This window comes from Chaetodon trifascialis, chromosome 16, assembly GCF_039877785.1.
Source record: "Chaetodon trifascialis isolate fChaTrf1 chromosome 16, fChaTrf1.hap1, whole genome shotgun sequence".
NCBI classification, from domain to species: Eukaryota; Metazoa; Chordata; class Actinopteri; order Chaetodontiformes; family Chaetodontidae; genus Chaetodon; species Chaetodon trifascialis.
Genome location: NC_092071.1, coordinates 15,995,256 through 16,014,347, shown reverse-complemented (window position 1 = coordinate 16,014,347; position 19,092 = coordinate 15,995,256). Strand labels below are relative to the sequence as shown.

At 41.0% G+C, this 19,092-nt stretch overlaps 2 protein-coding genes across 3 annotated transcripts; both read left to right on the top strand.

Annotated features, from left to right (window-relative positions):
• Nucleotides 1-1,609, top strand: epd (ependymin). Its single transcript, XM_070982863.1, has 6 exons — nt 1-141; nt 289-320; nt 450-587; nt 678-864; nt 945-1,026; nt 1,155-1,609. Exons 1-6 carry the CDS (start codon nt 66-68, stop codon nt 1,279-1,281), a joined length of 642 nt encoding a protein of 213 aa, XP_070838964.1. The 5' UTR covers nt 1-65; the 3' UTR covers nt 1,282-1,609.
• A 2,380-nt stretch (nt 1,610-3,989) lies between these two features.
• On the top strand, nt 3,990-18,722 carry stag2a (STAG2 cohesin complex component a). 2 transcript variants are annotated; one of them, XM_070982567.1, is made up of 34 exons: nt 3,990-4,205; nt 6,664-6,791; nt 6,886-6,964; nt 7,490-7,648; nt 7,737-7,833; nt 7,931-8,007; nt 8,124-8,328; nt 8,461-8,612; nt 8,968-9,041; nt 9,304-9,427; nt 9,563-9,661; nt 9,880-9,959; nt 10,363-10,470; nt 10,668-10,776; nt 10,926-11,043; nt 11,151-11,254; nt 11,350-11,442; nt 11,546-11,635; nt 11,725-11,928; nt 12,017-12,087; nt 12,324-12,411; nt 12,561-12,641; nt 12,845-12,937; nt 13,042-13,213; nt 13,318-13,457; nt 13,539-13,640; nt 13,891-14,039; nt 14,132-14,260; nt 14,372-14,580; nt 15,044-15,281; nt 15,420-15,530; nt 15,646-15,772; nt 16,072-16,149; nt 16,629-18,722. In XM_070982567.1, the coding sequence occupies exons 2-34, from the start codon at nt 6,748-6,750 to the stop codon at nt 16,650-16,652; spliced, it is 3,828 nt and encodes a 1,275-aa protein (XP_070838668.1). In that variant the 5' UTR covers nt 3,990-4,205; nt 6,664-6,747; the 3' UTR covers nt 16,653-18,722. The 2 variants fall into 2 exon arrangements, with proteins under 2 accessions (XP_070838668.1, XP_070838667.1); XM_070982566.1 differs by having other exon boundaries at nt 4,014-4,205; nt 15,041-15,281.
• The last annotated feature ends 370 nt before the right edge of the window (nt 18,723-19,092 follow it).

The window sequence follows — 19,092 nt, the reverse complement described above, 5'->3', positions numbered from 1 at the left end:
AGATGCACTTTGGCTTGTTTTTGCCATCTCAAACGTGATTTTGTGACTCTCTCTGGACCAGGAAAATGTACGCAGCTGTTACACTCTTCGTCTTCATGTGCTTGACCGCCACCACCTATGCAGATCACCACCAGCCTTGTCGTAAGAATCTACAGTTTTGTCTTTTTTGGCTCTTTTTGTTGTTTGATTTTGAGTTGTCTGTGCGTTACGTAGCTTTCATGATCGCTACAGACGTGTCAGCAAACATCCAAAGTTATATTACTTCTAAATGACATTGCTGTCTTTCAGATCCACCCAATATGACAGGAGTCATGGCTGTGGTGAGTTTTTTTAAAGTCTGTTCCTCCAAGATTTTCAATATTCTACCACTACTTTTTTTACAGCATTTTAAAATATAGCATTAAAGCCTATCTCTTTCCATCTGAATGCATGTTGCTGAATGAATCCAGATGACCCTAAAAGGTGACGTGAAAGCATGTGGTGCATTCACTTATGATTCAATGGGCAAGAAACTGCGGTTCAGATCAAACGATAGCTCCCCCTTCAACACGTCACTAGGTTTGGATCTGCTGATGTTCTTCGATGAGGTAAAGAAATTCTCTCTTTCCAAAAAATGGCACCGCTCACTTGATGCTGTTTTGCGCCTCAACATCTGAGTGTGTATCTGTGCCTGGCAGGGGATATTCTATGAGATTGACAGCAAAAACCAGAGCTGCGTGAAAAAAACATTGCAGTGCAACCTGCACCCTCTAGATATTCCCGACGATGCAAATTTTTATAGTACGGTGACCACGGGAAGTCCATCCATCGAAGGGGAGGGGCTAAAAGTGAACTTGTGGACAGGATCAATGCCAGGCTCGAAAGGTGAGAAAGGCGCTTTAAAGTTGTAAAGCTCTGGTGACGTTCATTATGACTTAAGTGTTCTCCATCCTCCGCTTTTTCAGGCCACTACTCCATGTCCGTAACCATGGGATGTCTGCCCATCAGCACATTCTACTTCACTGAGTCCACATCATTGTTATTCAGGTTGGTCATTTTTTTGCTGAATACATTAGACAATTAACATTCCAGGTATGCTTATGCCGCTTTCTAGTATCTGTTGGCAGCACAGGCTATAATGAACATCGATGTCATTTTCTATCACTCTCTCGCAGCCAACTGGACATTGAACTCGAGATCAAGGATCCTGATCTCCTTGTGGTGCCTTCCTTTTGTCTGGGGCAGCCTGTGGAGGAGACACCTGAAGGGACCTTAAATAGTTTCCTCAATGAGTTCATGTAGACGAAACCCTCACCAGCAGAAAATCAAACCCCTATCCGAGTGTGGCCTGCCACGACTTTAGACTTTTCTCTCCTTTTCACGTGTGACTCGAGTTTTTCCTGTGACACTGCACTACATCACATCTGTCTCCATCACATCTTCCACTCCCCTATGAAGATATGGCTTTGAATGGATCACACTGTATACATACATTCTGATGAAAGGGAAAGAGATACGACATGGATTATAGAACTATTCATAACTACTAACGGTGGCTTTTCAAGTTGGTACTGCTTACAAAACCTGTAAGATATGATTAATGGAACAATAAAATGTCAAAGCTGTCAAAGGCGTGAAGAGAAGTTTTTTCAGCCAAGATGATTTGACTTTGTGCAACTGTTTCTGAATCTATGTCTACATATCATGGTGATTATGACAAATACCAGCATGAATGTATTAGTTGTATCAATACCGAGTTGTCCTGATAAGACTTCTCCGGTCTGAAGGCCAGTCTGTGATGTACCATATGCTCAGAGCAGCATCGAGGCGGTTGTGATAGCATACCATCGAGAACTAAACCACCAAAATGTAGCAATAAAAAACAGACGTCGAGATAGGATCAGGGAACTATCATGTTCATTGTCCTCAAGTGAGTGAAAAACAAAGACCCCAGTTTTCTGTGGCAATAACACAGACTTTCAAAATGGTTATTTTTGTAATTGTTTTCTTCGGAGGTGTACAAGTACTGGCATTATTTGTAGTGCTATTTATATTATGCTCTTGACCTCCTACCTCACTCCATCTCTCAAAAGAATAAATTCTATTAAAAAAAAGGGGGGGGGGGGGGGGGGGGGGAGTCAACAATGCCAATCCCTAGCAGGCAAACTCTCTCCTGAGGGTCTGGGAGTTGTCCAAGACAGGACAGGGCACAACAGGCTAGATCGGCCACAGGCCAGCAACCACCTTTGGGTCTGGGGGCGGCCCGAGGCAAGATCGCCTAAAAACTGAAATAAAATAAAAACGATGTAAAATTAAACTTAAATTAATTAAAGAAAATAAATAAATAAATAAATAAATACAAAGGGAGGGGGATAAGGGGGGGGTCCCTTCACTGCCCGCTCCGCCTGTCTCCCACTGGGGTCCCCAGTCACGCTGCTTTGGGCCTGGTGGGGGGCCACTCGCTTGCCTCCTCGGTGCCCGGGTCCGACCGGATCCCCCATTGCCATGGCCATCCCTATATAAATTGTTATAAACAATTAATTATTATTATGGGGGTCATTATCATGATTATTATGATATAGCTGTATTGTATTGTCATGCATTGTATGATATATATGTGGTTTTGTATTATATTACCTTATGTTATATACCTTTTCCTTATATTATTTTTAATTATTACTTTTTTCTTTTTCTCTCTACAATATTTTGTTACATTATTTATGATTGATGATATGATGATTTATTATGCTCTTGATTATACACCTGTATGAAATCCTGTTTCATATCATCCATTCTGTTACATCAGCAATAAATATTATCCACAGCAATAGAGGCAGTTCTAATGTAAATTATTGGGACAAGATATATGAAACCCAGAGATAATAAGACGATTACAGTGTTTGCTACCTCACCCAGGCTATCTGGGTAGGTTCAGGTTCAGTCTGTAAGATTTCTACAAGCACCTCATCTGCGTCTGCATCTGGTTCCAGCTGTTCTGCTGCCTCATAACAGTTCAGAGTCTTAAGTCAAACCTTTACCCGAAGACAGAATCCTCAGTTGAGCAGGTCACTAAAACCAAACTACTGGGTGTTATTTACTGCCTGGGTCTGGTCTGACCGTTGTCTCCAGGATGGAAAAGGGCATTGCTGTTTCAAGGAAATGCTCCAGCTTCTGTTCTGACCTATGTTGTTCGGTCACTTGTTTCACAGCTGGAGCACTGCTCGGTTGTCTGGTCAGCTTTTCTGAGTGAGATGCATAAATTTTCTCTCAAAAAGTCACTGGAAAAAAAAAAAACAACAACTGATGAATTTCACATGGTTGCTATTTTGTTTTTGCCACTTTGGGAACTTTTTGTTTGCTTTTATTTCTTTTTGATGACAATTTTGCTTTTGTTTCCATGTTATTTACTGTTTCATGTGTGGTCATTTGACTTATTCTCTGATCTTTGCGGGCTGCTTGGCGTACACACATCTGTGTGTGTGATAAGTCCAAATAGGACACATAATGCATATTCTTGGAATAGATACTGTAAAATGATGAGCCAGACTTTCAGCTATTTCTCACATTATCAAGTCATTAAGATGTAATTTAGCATGTATTTTATTATCATACATTGATGGTAGGTACCAAAATAATGTTTTAAGTACACTTTTGTTTGCATTGTGCTAATTTATCCACATTTACTGTAATACTTCATAGGAGTACACAATGAACCAAACAAGGTGATGTTGTATGTTGTTGTATGTTCATGCTATACAAAAACACATTTATGATACAAATCATCAATCATCAATCAAGGTAATTAAAGCATATGTCCACTTGCAGAGACATGCGGATGAACTGACTCGGATTCATTAAACTTGGGGTCTAAAGGACGTGCGTTGATTCCTCCAGCGGTGTGTAAGGTGACTGTCAGTCAAGCGGTGATCGCACAGCAGGAGTCAGACGCGTTGAGACCACTGACACACATGATGTGACCCCGCTTCCCTGCAGTTCGTGGAGCCACCGACAGGTGGTGTGTGTGCTGCGTGCACAACAACGAAAAAAAACTGTGCCTTGCTATGTTAGCCACCAAGGAGCTTCCTAACGTTAGCTAGCAAATAAAACGATTATTTCTGAGATTTGGAAAATGACAGTTTGTGCAGGAAATTAACGGAAACATTCTCTTTCTAAAGTCCGCAACCTTTGGATTATTTGGTTTCAGTCCCTCTTTGATTTAAAACGAGGTAAGTTGTAAAATGGCGGATAGCTTAACATCCAGGGAGTTTGTCATTGATGCTGCTATATTGGGTATATGGCTGGGCACTTCGCATTAGTATTCACATGAGAGAGTGACACAGAAACACGACTTATATCAGAATAAATTAGAATTAAGGTGATTACTGATGGCGACCTAACCTTCCAGCTGGTGCGAAGCAGCTCGTGCACTCGTTAGCCAGCTACGGCTAACGGCTGTGCTAGCTAAACTAGCAACTGATCTGATGTTGATAATATATCACATTCACAAAATGAGCCCTAAACCTGTCCTTCGTAGCTCAGCACGAGTAAAGCAGTCAATGAAGGTGTCTAAAAGTTGCTAACAAAATAATGTCTCAGCTAACATATACGCCAGTGCGATTAGCTCGCATTAGCCAGAGGCTGCTTTGCCGTCGTAGCAAAGACGGTACGTCAGGAAGAGACGAGTGCGGACAGGAGGCACAAACATCTGCACTTTGTAGTTCGGAAGTATACAACTGCGCGTGTCAGGGTAGTTTCGGGATCAACTCGCTTTAGAGTCGAAGTGACTTAAGAGTTTACAATCACAACAACCTGCCTTAAATACTCAGGAGAATACCAGCTACATTACTTATCCAAGAAAGTAACGAGCGTTGACACCAGCGTACAGCCCCGGTTCTGCTCCCTGAAGTCAGATCTCATGTTTATGATGCAGCGTGAGATGATCCGCTAGTGCGAGTGTTGTCTAAACACGCCCCCACAGGTTTCCCCTCTTTGGGAATATCTGCATACAATCGATCTTTATCCGCTTTTTTGAACTGTATAAAAATCAGATTTATGTCATTCTAACAACGAACATAAACCTGGATCAGTGGCACTTTTCATGCCGCTGTGTAAAAGCTTCATAAATGCATCCACGAGTGGAAAGTACAGGTTATCCCAAACACACACGCCTCAGTGTAAAAGACAAAAGACATATTACTGTATATTCTGCATTTATTTATGTTGTGATTAAACTAGAGCTCCAACGATTAATCAATTAGTTGTCAACTATTCAATTAATCACCAACTGTTTTGGTAATGATTAAACAGTTTGTGTCTTTTTTTTTTCTTTTTTTTTTTTTTAAGGCAAAACAAGACATTTAAGGATGTCATCTTGGGCTTTGAGACATTTTTCACCATTTTCTGACATTTTAGTGATCAAACAACTAAGCAGTTGATCAAGAAAATAATTGATGCATTAGTGGCAGCCCTACAGATGATTTAGCAACGTGTCACATTTGTGTATTTTACAGTTACTGATGCTTTCCGAAGTTGTTACCAGACGGAGGTCTTCAGAGTGCTCCTTCTCTGCCAGCAGCAGTCAATAAACCCACACTGATTAACTAACAGCGACATGAAATGAAGTAAAACATGCAGAAAATAGTACAGAAATTCATTCTATGTAATGCATTAAGTAGAGCATTTTTATCTTCATTCAATGAATGACAAACTATTATTCAGCCATCAAAAAAAGACACGTCATCACAAATGTCATCAAGTAATCGATCAGTTACATCAGCATCAGGTAGTACTAGACCAAAGAGCTGTGCCATCCAAAGGATGACAAAAATGTACAAAGCGTGCGATGTTATGGAAGTGAGTCAGTGCAGTGACTGTGTTTGTGTTTTAGTCACATATCGATGCAATGCTGATGACGCAGTTCACACACATCGTTTTCAGTCTTCAGGCCTTTTTTAATTACAGATATTTTGACAAAGTAGCGAAAAACGGCGTTACTCAAGTGTCCCAGTAAGTCATGACAGCATGACAGTGAGCCAGCATGTACAATACCATAATACCAATAAGAATGACAAATTGAATTATGTCCCCCTGTGCTTTTTCAGGCTTTGTTAATGTTTTATAAGGAAGAATGGTAGAGAGAAGGCATCACCCTCCCCAAGAGGATGAAGTTTAGATGTTTTACTGTCCGCTGATGGATTCACTGTCTGAGAACTCTGTCGCCTCATGGATTAAATATAGATTACGACCTGAAGTGTTTTCTGTAACGTTTCTCTATTGAAGAACTCTTGATGATGTTTCTCACCTCTAATCACCAGCAGATGTGTTCCAAGGGTGTGGTGTATTTAGCATACCAGTGCCTGGGTTTTACTGTGATTGTTTGTCTTGGAGAAGGCCCGAGTGCTGAGACTTTATCACAATGAAAGAACAATGCACACGGAGAGTGTGCAACACTTCTTTCCTGCTCTCGGTTGCTTCCAGTGATCAGTACCTCACAACAACCCTCGCAGTGTGTTGCTTCTCTATTATGGCACACAGAGTCTGAAGTGACTTGTAGCGCGTTGTTATCAGGGTAGTTAATGATGGAGTGAGGGTTTAAAGCATTCTGTGATTTGTTTGTGAGTCACTGCAGCCAGTGTCGCTGTTGTCATTCATCGACTAACTCCTCTGATTTGTCTTATTTTCCAGGAGAAGCTGAGCAGACACCCTTTCACTTGGGCTCCAGGGCAGTAGAAGCCACGTACTCCAGCAGATCCAGAAAATGTTAAAGAAATGATAGCAGCGCAGGACTTGCACCCAGAGTTTCAATGTCCTCAGTAAGCATGGACACCGTTCTGTTTTCCCTCAGAGCTAATACGTTGTTTGTTAAGTCTGGACTGCACTTGTAATGACTTTATGTGTTATGCACAGAGAGGCAGAGTCTCACTTGTCTTCGGATACTGACCTTGAGGATCCTGATGGCAAAAATTCAAAGACAGGAAAAGACCTGGTATGTTTTTTACACCTTATATCTTCATTTATTCACTTTCCATACCCGCGTTTAATCAGGGTCGCAGCGAGGGCGGAAGGCAGCGAAACACCCTGGACCAGGAACTTCACAGAGTGGAAACGGTGTGATATTATGCAGCTGCTGCTTTCATCAGGAAATCAGTCAATGCTGCATCACTACCTGCCTCAAATGTCTGTAATTTGATTCAGTCCCTCACTGTGACACATTTTTTAAAGTGGAGACAAAATGAAAAATGCTTGTAGATCACATCCCCGGTCATAATGTGCACCTGAACAATACATGCTCAAAACACAAAAAATCTTTGTATTCTTATATCAAAATCCAATTTCTTACGTCCCACCTGCCTCTCCTGTTTCACTCAGAAACAAAAACATCACAATACGAAATCCCATTTCATGTGCACTTTATTTCAAAGCAGCCTGATAAGCTGTTCAGCCTCCATGCACATTTAAGAGTCATGCAAACACACTTTCATCTTCCATTTAACACATTTCTCCCCAACAGCCAGTCAGGAAAGGGAAGAAGGCGCATGGAGACACGGCAAAAGGTGGGGGAGCAGGGAGGGGTCCCGGTGTTGGGTGGGTGAATGGCCATCACCAGGAGAACGGGATGGAGAACATGACCCTGTTCGAGGTGGTTAAATCAGGGAAGAGTGCCACACAGGTGGGTACACTCCAGTGTGGTGAAGAGATGATGTCGTGTTTCGTAGCTTCTTCTTGTCTCACCTTAATGATGATGTTTGATTTTCCAGTCTATTGTTGATGACTGGATAGAGGCATACAAACACGACCGGGACATTGCTCTGTTGGACTTAATCAACTTCTTCATTCAGTGCTCCGGCTGTAAAGGTAATTATCTGACAGCGTGAGCATGAGTTGCAGGCTGGGTGCCTGAAAGCAAATGAACGCAGTCAACTTTGCTGCCACTGTGTGATCCTTCTCATAGGCGCTGTGAGTGGAGAGATGTTCAGACATATGCAGAACTCTGAAATCATCCGAAAAATGACAGAGGAGTTCGATGAGGTAATGTTGCCTGTTTGATTTCTTCCCCATATATTTAAAATGAAAGACGAATCTAACAGTATGAAACAAGTGTGACCCTCCTGGCCTGAATCTGATCACTCATCGCTCTCCAACAGGACAGCGGTGACTATCCCTTAACTCTGTCAGGACCACAGTGGAAGAAATTCAGGATAAGCTTCTGTGACTTCATCGCGGTTCTGGTGCGTCAGTGTCAGTACAGCATCATCTATGACGAGTATATGATGGACACGCTCATCTCCCTGCTCACCGGCCTGTCTGACTCACAGGTCAGGGCATTTAGACACACAAGCACACTAGCAGGTCAGTTTTAATGAGCACGTTTCTCCTTTTGGTATCCTGCTTGTTTGCATCCGTGCCTGCGCACTCATGCTGTTATTGTCCGGAAGCCGTTATTCCTTCAGGCGTGTGTCTGAACTGTGTCATCTTTGCCAGCCATGAAGTTGATGACGGCCTTGGTGAACGTGGCTCTGAACCTGAGCATCAATATGGACAACACACAGAGACAGTATGAGGCAGAGAGGAACAAGGTGGTCGCAAAAAGGGCCAACGATAGGTTGGAGCTTCTCTTACAGAAGCGGAAAGAGGTGAGAAGAACAGTAGGAAAGATTGATGTTCAATTTTTTTCTTGATGTCAACAAGTCCCATGAAAACATCAAAACCACCAATATGAATTTGTGTTACTTAAGTTTTGCCTGCCTGCCTGCCAGAAGGAACCCGTTGTCTTGGGGCTGACAAACACATTGTTGGGCGAAATTAGTTGAAAATAAGAAAAGCAAATATGCCATCATACCCTTTCATGTGACTGAAATTACATCAAACGGGGTTCTTCCTGCAAAATGTCTTGAATATTTTGTGTATGAGGGTTTAACGTAACAGAAGAAGGGAATTCTGTTTTCATGCAAATGATTTCAAAAGTATCGCTGTGTGTTTATCTTTCAGCTTCAAGAAAATCAAGATGAGATTGAAAACATGATGAATGCCATTTTCAAAGGAGTGTTTGTTCACAGATATCGGTATGTGAATCCTCTATTGACTTACACATACTGTATGTTGACTGTGAGATTTCACTGGTGTGCCTCTAATCACACTCGTCATATCGCAACCAGCAGGGACCATCCTGTGTTCATTCTTAGCTGTTTGGCGCCCTCTAGTGTGGAAGCAATGTCAACACCAATATGAGTCGCTATGATTGTACTTTGAGACAGCTCTGAAAGGTTGTGTTTACACACGGGTGTGTCACAGGCTCACGTGAATCAATTCTCTTGCGTTTGCCAGTGATGCCATCGCTGAAATCCGAGCTATTTGTATTGAAGAAATCGGAGTGTGGATGAAGCTGTACAGCGACGCCTTCCTCAATGACAGTTACCTGAAGTATGTTGGCTGGACAATGCATGACAAGGTTAGTTCTGTTGGTTCCACATCACAATGGTTATTTTAGCTAAGTTGTCAGTTTAGCAGAACGTGTGCTAGGCTGACGCACGAGCTTTCAGTTCAAATGTGGTGAATGTTTGATGTATTTCTACCATGATTCTAGCAAGGTGAGGTGCGGCTGAAGTGCCTGACCTCCCTGCAAGGCCTGTTCTACAACAGAGAGCTCGGCGCACGGCTGGAGCTCTTCACAAGTCGCTTCAAGGTGAGCCAGCAGCTGCATCACTCACAGTACTAGCTAGAGGCTCGCTGTACATCATTGAAATGTACTTAAGCTTACAGGCGTTTCACTTGTCTGTATATGCCAGTAAGTATAGAGCAATAACATAATTTAAATCTCATTAGACCCACGCATGAGAAGACAGCTGATGTTATGGAGATTGTCTAGCTGAGATACTGTATTGAAGTTACTTTCATTGACAGGACCGCATTGTGTCCATGACTCTGGATAAGGAATATGATGTTGCAGTGCAAGCCATTAAACTACTGACTCTTGTCTTACAGTGAGTAACATTCTGCATTTGAACTTATTTTATGAAGCCACATTATGTTATTGTAGGAACATCACACTCATTAAAGTTAACATGATAAACACAGAAAACCTCCCAACAGAGTTACATTTAATATATGATGGCAAGCTAACTCACAGTGAAGACATGTCTCTGTCCATTAGCGCTCACAGATTTCATCATTTTTGTTTATAGCTGATGGTTATTGGGTCTAAAATGGGCAGAATATAAACATTTTTCATTAGATTTTATATCCGTACTTTACATATCCAGCTGCTCTGAGAACTATGTAAACAAACCATTTCACACAATCAGTCCAATTCTAAATGCTCATTGTTTTTGTCAACCACAGATGCATTTAACTTATCGCTATGAATGTATGCATCTCATCTAACAGGAGTAGTGACGAGGTTCTGACAGCAGAGGACTGTGAGAGTGTATATCATCTGGTTTACTCAGCACATCGACCCATCGCTGTTTCAGCAGGAGAATTTCTCTTCAAGAAGTAAGTGTTTTATGGCACCTTTTCACACTTCCCTTAATTCCAACACATTTGTGTCATATCATGATTGAAGTGGCAGAAGTGTTGCAGAAGAGGCTGGTAGTGGTCAGCTTGGGTTCACATGGGTTTACACCTGGTCTCTATGTGTGTGTGCCTTCACCGGGCAGCTTTAACAGCCTTTTGTGTTTTGCTGTTTGAAGGCTCTTCAGCCATCAAGTCCCTGAGGAGGAGGGATTACCCAGGAGGGGCAGGCAGAGCCTCAATGGCAGCCTTATCAAGACTACTGTCTTCTTCTTCTTGGAGAGCGAGGTAACCGGGCCTGTGTGTCTCACTTCTGGATGCTAACCCTGTGCTCACTGTAATAAAAAAGTCCAGAGTGTTTATCTAGAAGTCTGTTACTTTGTGTCAGTATACTTTCATTTGATTCAGGAACATTTAACCTTTTCAATGTTTTACAGCTCCATGAACACGGGGCCTACTTGGTGGATAGCTTGTGGGAGTGTGCGTCAGAGCTGTTGAAGGACTGGGAGTCTATGATCAGCCTGCTGCTGGATGAGCCCATGCCAGGAGAGGAAGGTGAGGGTCCACTCTTTCAGACAATTACTGGCTCAGAAGGCATCATTTTATTTCTTTGTACTCTTCAATTCCTATGATTGCTCCTCTTCTGTGCTTGTAATTTTTAGCCCTGACCGATCGCCAGGAGACGGCTCTGGTCGAGATTATGCTCTGTGCCATTCGGCAGGCGTGTGAGTGCCACCCACCAGTAGGCAGAGGCACAGGGAAGAGGGTGAGCATCTGATCCTTGTGCTCGACATGGAGAGGATTCACTTTCTTTAATGCTTTCATGTTGTTAACATGGTTGGGTTTTTGTGTTTGGAAAAGGTCCTGACTGCAAAGGAGAAGAAAACGCAGCTGGATGATCGGACACGTATCACAGAGATGTTTGCAGTGGCATTACCTCTGTTACTGGCCAAGGTGATTCTGCACTGCAGCCAACAACTGTCCGAGTTGACTTGTATATTTGGGCAATAGGTTTATTTCCTAACCGTTCAACCTAACTCCTCTTTCCTTGTCACAGTACTGCGTTGATATTGATAAGGTGACAAATTTGCTACAAATACCGAAGTACTTTGATCTTGACATCTACACAACCGGCCGTTTAGAAAAGGTTTGTCATTTTTTATACTGGTGCTTGGTTGATGCAACTTGTAAATCGCATGCAGTGTTGGTGAAACAATGTTATGTGCTTTCACTTAGCATTTAGACGCCTTGTTGCGGCAAATCTGGGAGGTCCAGGATAAGCACACAGACACTGAGGTCCTGGAGGCCTGCTCTACCACCTACCACTATCTCTGCAACGAAGAGTTCACCATCTTCAACCGCGTGGACATTGCCCGCTCCCAGCTTCTGGATGAGCTGGTGGACAAGTTCAATAGACTGCTGGAAGACTTTCTGCAAGAGGTGGGAGCTGGAAGATTTTCTCTCTGTGGACTGTTTGACAGCGTGGGTGAATGCTGAGGATTTCATGCATTTGATGTCTTCTTGTCAGGGTGAAGAACCAGATGAGGATGATGCCTACCAGGTTCTGTCAACGCTCAAGAAGATCAGCGCTTTCCATAAGTAAAGCAGTCAACACACTTGTGCTTATGATTTCAGTTGGTTTCTACTTGTTCAAAACAGTAATACCGTTTCCAGTTGAACTATTTGGCATTGATGTGAGTTTTGGTGAGGTAAGATGTGAATAATGACATCTGCATTCATTATGCTGTGATATATTTATTTATTTATTTATTTATTTATTTATTTATTTATTTATTTATTTATTTATTTATCACTTGCGTTCTTTCTGCTTCCAGTGCACATGACCTTTCTAAGTGGGATCTCTTCACCAGTAACTACAGGCTACTCAACACAGGCCTGCAGAATGGGGATATGCCTGAACAGGTATCGGCCCTAAGAGCAGAGTCTTTTCTAACTTTGTCAGAAATGTCCCCGAAAACTAAAGCAAACACAGCGACTTAGGAGCGTGTAAATGTGCAGACTGTATGGAACATAAAGGCTCATCTGATGTGCTTGCCTCCTCCCCCCCCCAGATTGTGATTCATGCAATGCAGTGCACACATTACATCATCCTGTGGCACCTAGCGAAGGTTTCAGATGGCAGTTCGTTAAAGGTATTTATAGATCGGTCATGGCACATTTTTTTGGATGCTTGGATGAGTGTGTAAGGAAAGGTGTGGGTAAGGCATCTGTTAGATAAGCAAAACGTTTCTATGCACACCTTTGTCAAATAGGCACTACAGTATCACAGTCGTCTTCCTCCACTCTGTTCTGTTTGCCATCATGACAAATGAATAGATCTATGTGCTCCTTTCAGGGTGATGTGGTGACCTTGAGAAAGCAAATGAGAGCTTTCTGCTTAATGTGTCAGCGTTACCTAAACAGCATCAACACAGCAGTGAAAGAACAGGTGGGTTTATGATAGTACTCTTCATTTATCCATCAATGTTCAGTGCCACTGAAACTTTGGGTGGTCAGTATTTCATTAATACTAAAGTGCTGTGTTCATTCCAGGCCTTCACCACTCTATGTGATCTGCTATTGATCTTCAGTCACCAAATTATGTCTTCAGGCCGGGAACAGCTGGAGCCTCTGGTCTATACGCCAGACTCCTCTTTGCAGGCAGAGCTGCTCAACTTCATTCTGGATCAAGTGTTCATTGAACAGGATGATGACGGCAGCACAGGTCAGCGTCAAGCACCACCGGGTTAATTAACAACACTAAAATTTGAAGGAGGAGGCTGTTAATGGTTTGTTGTTGTAATATTTGTCTTATTTTGTATTTTTCAGATGGACAGCAGGATGATGAAGCCAGTAAAATTGAGGCTCTGCACAAGCGAAGAAATCTTCTAGCTGCTTATTGCAAATTAATCATTTACAATGTTGTGGAAATGAACACTGGAGCAGATATATTTAAACAGTACATGAGGGTAGGTCCAAACCCCTTTTTAAAATCAGTCATGAGGAGTTCCTCGTACTCTGTTAACAGTTTTCATTCTCTTTCTCTCTAGTTTTACAATGACTATGGAGATATCATCAAGGAAACGATGAGTAAAACAAGACAAATCGACAAAGTTCAGTGTGCAAAGACGCTCATATTGAGCCTGCAAATGGTAAGATTCTTTGCTCAGGTGGAGACTTGAAGAAAATGTACTGACGTTCACGTTAATCTCTGAAGTATCACTGTGTCATGTACACAGAATAAGATGGTGGTCTTCTTTAGACTGAATTCTAAGAAAAATAAGTATTAATATTTGAGTTAAGAACAGATCATAAATGCATTTAGTGTATGAGACCTGAGTCTGTGACTCCACGGGTAAAAAAAATGTGGAAAACGTGTGTTTCTGCTGTTTCCTTTTGTAGTTATTCAATGACATGTTGTCTGAACTTGGCTTCAATGTCGACCGCTCGTCGTCAGCCTTCTGTGGCATAAAAGAGCTCGCCCGGCGCTTCTCGTTGACTTTTGGCTTGGATCAGATGAAGACCAGGGAGGCTATTGCCATGTTACATAAGTAAGTAACCAGACTCTTTGTATGCAACTCGTTCTTACAGTGACGTGTGTTTTAATGAGCAAAGTCATTTAATTTCCCTCTGTTTGTTTTAGGGATGGAATTGAGTTTGCTTTTAAGGAACCAAGTCCACAAGGGGAGGGGAGTCCACCTCTCAACCTGGCCTTTTTGGACGTTCTGAGCGAGTTCTCCAGCAAACTCATTCGGCAGGACAAGAGAACAGTGTAAGTTTGAGCCACAAGACCTGTGCCGTGATTTACGTTTGTGGTGAGCGTAGAGTGTGACGAGGAGCTCTGAAAACGTCTCTAACTGCTGTCATTCTGACACTCCCGCAGTCACATGTATCTGGAGCGATTCATGACGTTTCAGATGGCCCTACAGCGAGAGGACTGCTGGCTGCCCCTCATCTCATACAGGAACTCCCTGCAGGTTGGAGGGGACGACGACACCATGTCTGTCATCAGTGGGATCAGCAGTCGAGGGTCCACCGTCAGGAGTAAGAAGTCCAAGCCGGCCACAGCTAGCAAAAGGAAACTGCCTGAAGGTAAGCAATTCTGACATCATTATACCTTGATTTACTTTGTGTGCTATATGAATTGAATATTAATATCTAGTGCTGTGGTGTTTTTTGTTTTTTCTTTCGTCTTTAAAGTCCAGATGAAACATCATTTTGGGAGTATCTAGCTTTCGTATTGTGATGTATTTCTGAGTTAAATACAGAGGCAGGCATGACGTAACGTTGGGAGGAATTTGATTTGACTGTTGAAAAGTGTGCGTGTCGTAACAAACATGGAGAATTAGAGTGATTCGGAGTAGCTTTCATTCAGTGGTAGAGGTAGAGACACCTTCATGACCCTTGTTACTGGAGCAGGCGGATGTACCCCTCAAACTGCAGGAGGTGTTGCTATCCCAATGGAGTACACTGACAGGATGCATTGATTCTCTGAGGCACCTCCTCTGTCGATACAAAGCATTCTGTCACATAATACATTTGTTTTCTGTAGCAGAAGAGAACAGCTGCAGCAGCACTGATGCGGTTTGGGTGAACCGTGAGCAGAACATGCAGACGCCAGTGATGATGCATTCGCCTCACCTCACCTCCACCGTGCTGAGGGATCCAAAGAAGATGAGGCCGGAAGACAGCTACACGGCCACATACACCATGCCAACGGAGCAACATCCTCATCAGCCTGTGCCTCCCCAGCAGCAGCCGCACCATCACCACCAGGCTACCATTGATTACAAGTAGGAAAACGTTTCGTCATACCTATTTCTGTACCTTACTGTGACGTAAATATTTGCAAAACGTTTCTGTTTCCAGCATCTTCTGCTACTTTTGTTAAACTATGGCCAACATGTTAAATGCTGAACACTGTCCCACAGTACCCAGGTTACTTGGATGTTGACCCAGAGGCAACAAGCTGAAGCTCGCCAGCAGCAAGAGCGGGTTAGCATGCACTATGCCAAGATGAGGAATCACATGCAGCAAGCAATGTGAGGTTCTACTTCAGAGTACATTAAATGGGTTTGAATTGTGGAAGAAAGCTGGGGAATTTAACAATTATAGCCAATGGACAGTATGTGAGAAGTATCTATATGTGCTCCTCAGTCGTCGAGGCTCTGGACTCATGGAGGATGATGAGGAGCCAATAGTGGAGGATGTGATGATGTCATCAGAGGACCGCTTGGAGGACATCAATGAGGGCATGGATTTTGACACAATGGACATTGATCTGGTAATTTAAACCTGCAATAACTGATTTTCTGGCCACTTGGGGGCAGAGATAACACTTTTGGAACACTACATCGACACATCAGCGCCTTTAGGTTGATATGACAGACTTGTTAGCAAACAGTTTATTATTAATTGGATTATTATTCAGTCTCTTACATACTCCTCAGGGAAATATGTGTCCTTTAGTGTAATTGTTAGCATTTGATTGCCACAGTTAAAGTATTGTATAGATAGCCTTTCTGTCTCTTATTTCCATTACGTTTTGTGGTGCATCATTCTGATTAAGCTTTTATTTTTCAGCCGGCATCAAAGAATCGCAGAGAAAGAACAGAACTAAAGCCGGACTACTTTGATCCATCTTCCATCATGGATGATTCAGTAAGGATTTTCCACTTCTTATAACACGATGTACTTATTTGCTTCTTCTGCTTTTTATTCATTTATTCTAATATGTAAATGTGATATTTGGTATTGTACAGAGGCTGTGGGTGGCCATGATTGCTCTTGATTTTTAGGCCTGTTATCATGAGCTAACTCAGTTTTCTTGTGATCATGACTCATTTAATGGATAATTATGAATATGGTTTGTTATTCATACAGTTGGATATTACAAGTTCAAGCATTAATGTAAAGCAATCCTTTGAGTACCTTAATAGCAAAAAAGTATTGAAATTACCATAAATTTAATTCCTATAAAATCACTGTTCACCCATATTCTTTTGTGATAGTGTACTTCAGACTGTACTGTTTAAAATTAAAAATATCCTACTCATCTAAAATTGTGCCAGAAGATGGTTTTTCCTGTTTTTAAGTTTGGATTTCTAAATTATAATTTTTTTCCTATTTTTTGTCTTTAGGTTCTCAACGTGTCAATGTTCTAAAGTGGATCAAGGTGAATGTGTTATCAGAAATCCTTGGGAAATACGATGGATGACTGTTCTTTTTGGAAATCAGAATGGAGAAAAATGGACTTCTATAAGTGGTTTGCGAGACACCAACGTTTGCCTCTTCGACACTTTGTTAAAATTTAGAGGGAGAGCTTGAATTTGAATTTTATTCTGATATTTTCACACACCGGACTTTTGTCACACAGCAACAGAGATTCGTCTGCTTTTGTTCAGTTAATATAAAAACAACTCGATTTTAGCTTTTTCACTGAGGTGAGACAGTACATTACGCAACATTATGTGGCAGTTGCATGGTGAGGGGACAATAACAGACTGAAATTCAAATTATTAATATATACCTTTAATCTTTTTCATTCAGTAGACAAAAATTGTCTGATGTAAATACATAACGGCCAATATACAGGTGGGGTGAACACAATTTCATGAACGCCAGCGGATAGAAATATAATTGCCCTGCAAAACATGACTACCTTTATGATGCTTGTAGCGTTCAGTTGTTGTTGAACACTATAATGACACTGCACTTTGTCACGGAGGTGTTAATTCAACTCTATGATCATTTTACAGCCATATGTTTTAGAAATTATCATAGGCATCAATCAATGCCCCTCTGACGCAATGTAAACAGAAACTGATCATAAGCTTCATAAAGACTGCGTTCATTGCAGTCCTACTGAATTGGACTGCATTACATTGTAAAGGTGTCAGTGATATTGCGTTCACCTGCTGTACTTTTTAACTGTAGACTTTGGCATGGCATGTAGCCATATATCAAAACGTGTACACTTTAAAGTATAATGTGAACTGGCGTCTCATACTGTTCAAAGGCCTTGCCACAAATGATATACGACATTCTCAGATTTCTTTGTGATGGTATTTTTTAGAAATGTATGTGTTCTGCTTTTATACCTTATAGATGACTTTGATTTATAGATATTTTGTAATGACAATCAAATGTAAATTAATGGTTTATAATCATGTTATTTCACATAGATGCTGAAATAATCCTTTTTAATGACAATGATTATGTTACTATAGATACGGCCAGCTGTTTGTATTTTCTTTTCATCTCTCTTTAACAAATGGGTGCAAAAGTAACGCGTTGCTCAAATGTAGTCATTTGACAAAGTGATGGCTGCATCTGAAATTATTTTTTAATATTGGGAGCATTCACAGTGTCATGCATAACAATTTGAGTCAACCTTAAACATGTAATCTCTCCTATATCTTGGATATTTTTCTCCACTGTATAGTATCTGATAATATGTCATAGTACAGAAATGCCAATCTATAGAAGAAAGGGTTTGAGAAACGATTAAGAAAGATGTGTTGTTTGTCTTTGTTTTGTTTTGTTTTCCAGTTTGCAAGAATGCGGAGGATTTTATTTCAGTGGGGTTTTTTTTGTTTTTTGGGTTTTTTTTTTTTGATGTACCACTGTTTCATGTATAAGAGTTATAGAATTATTCTGAATTATAAAGTTTTAGAATTATTTAGTCCACTATTATAGTATCAGATTTGTATATTATACAATAACAGATGTGTAATATATTGTGAACCGGTGCTCATTTTATATTTGCAGTTTCTGTTTGCTTGAAATTTTAGGGAAACGTTAAAGAAATAGAATGTAACTATTTGAAGTTAACCTACTAATTTGCAAATATACAGACAGTACATTGTTTTGTTTGCCTTTCAATGGATTGTTACAATATTTCTTTACCTCTGTGTGTTGGCCTGGTTGGCATATTCTGATTTTATGGAAAATGGTGTATTCATATTGTAGTTAGAAACAAATCCCTAATTTCCTCAGAATCTCACTATAAACTGGAGAAACAAATCACACGGTCTTAAACATTACCACATACATACTAACTGTTCATGTTAGGCAGATGAGAAAAATACATTGTAGAATTGCCTGTAAAGTTACATCAATCATTTGATTTTGAATCTGTTCTGTTTTGCATTGAACTGCTGAAAATGTGCATACATCTGTATGTTTACACATATTTAAATATTTGTGTATATTAAATTTGTGTTTTTATTCTATTTTCAAAGTGCCCATTGCATCCTTTAAGATTTGTATGTATGTCTGGAGATGTACCATGAACAGAATAAACACTGCGACTGTGTGATGATTTTAAGAACATGGCTGTACACACTATCTTAATATTCATTTTAGTTTGTCTGTCTTGTCTGTTTTCGTAACTGACATGTTTCACAAATGTAATATTTTCTGTCCAACAATATAATTCAGTAAAATGCGAGCACATATTCGCTATTGTTTGGATATAACACAAGTTTTTTGTTTGTTTGTTTGTTTGTTTTTATTGTGTTCGTTAATGGTAGTTAAATGTAGTCTAACTCGTTCAGCTGCGACACTCGAAGTTTGCTTAAATAAGTTGTTAACGTAGTTGGA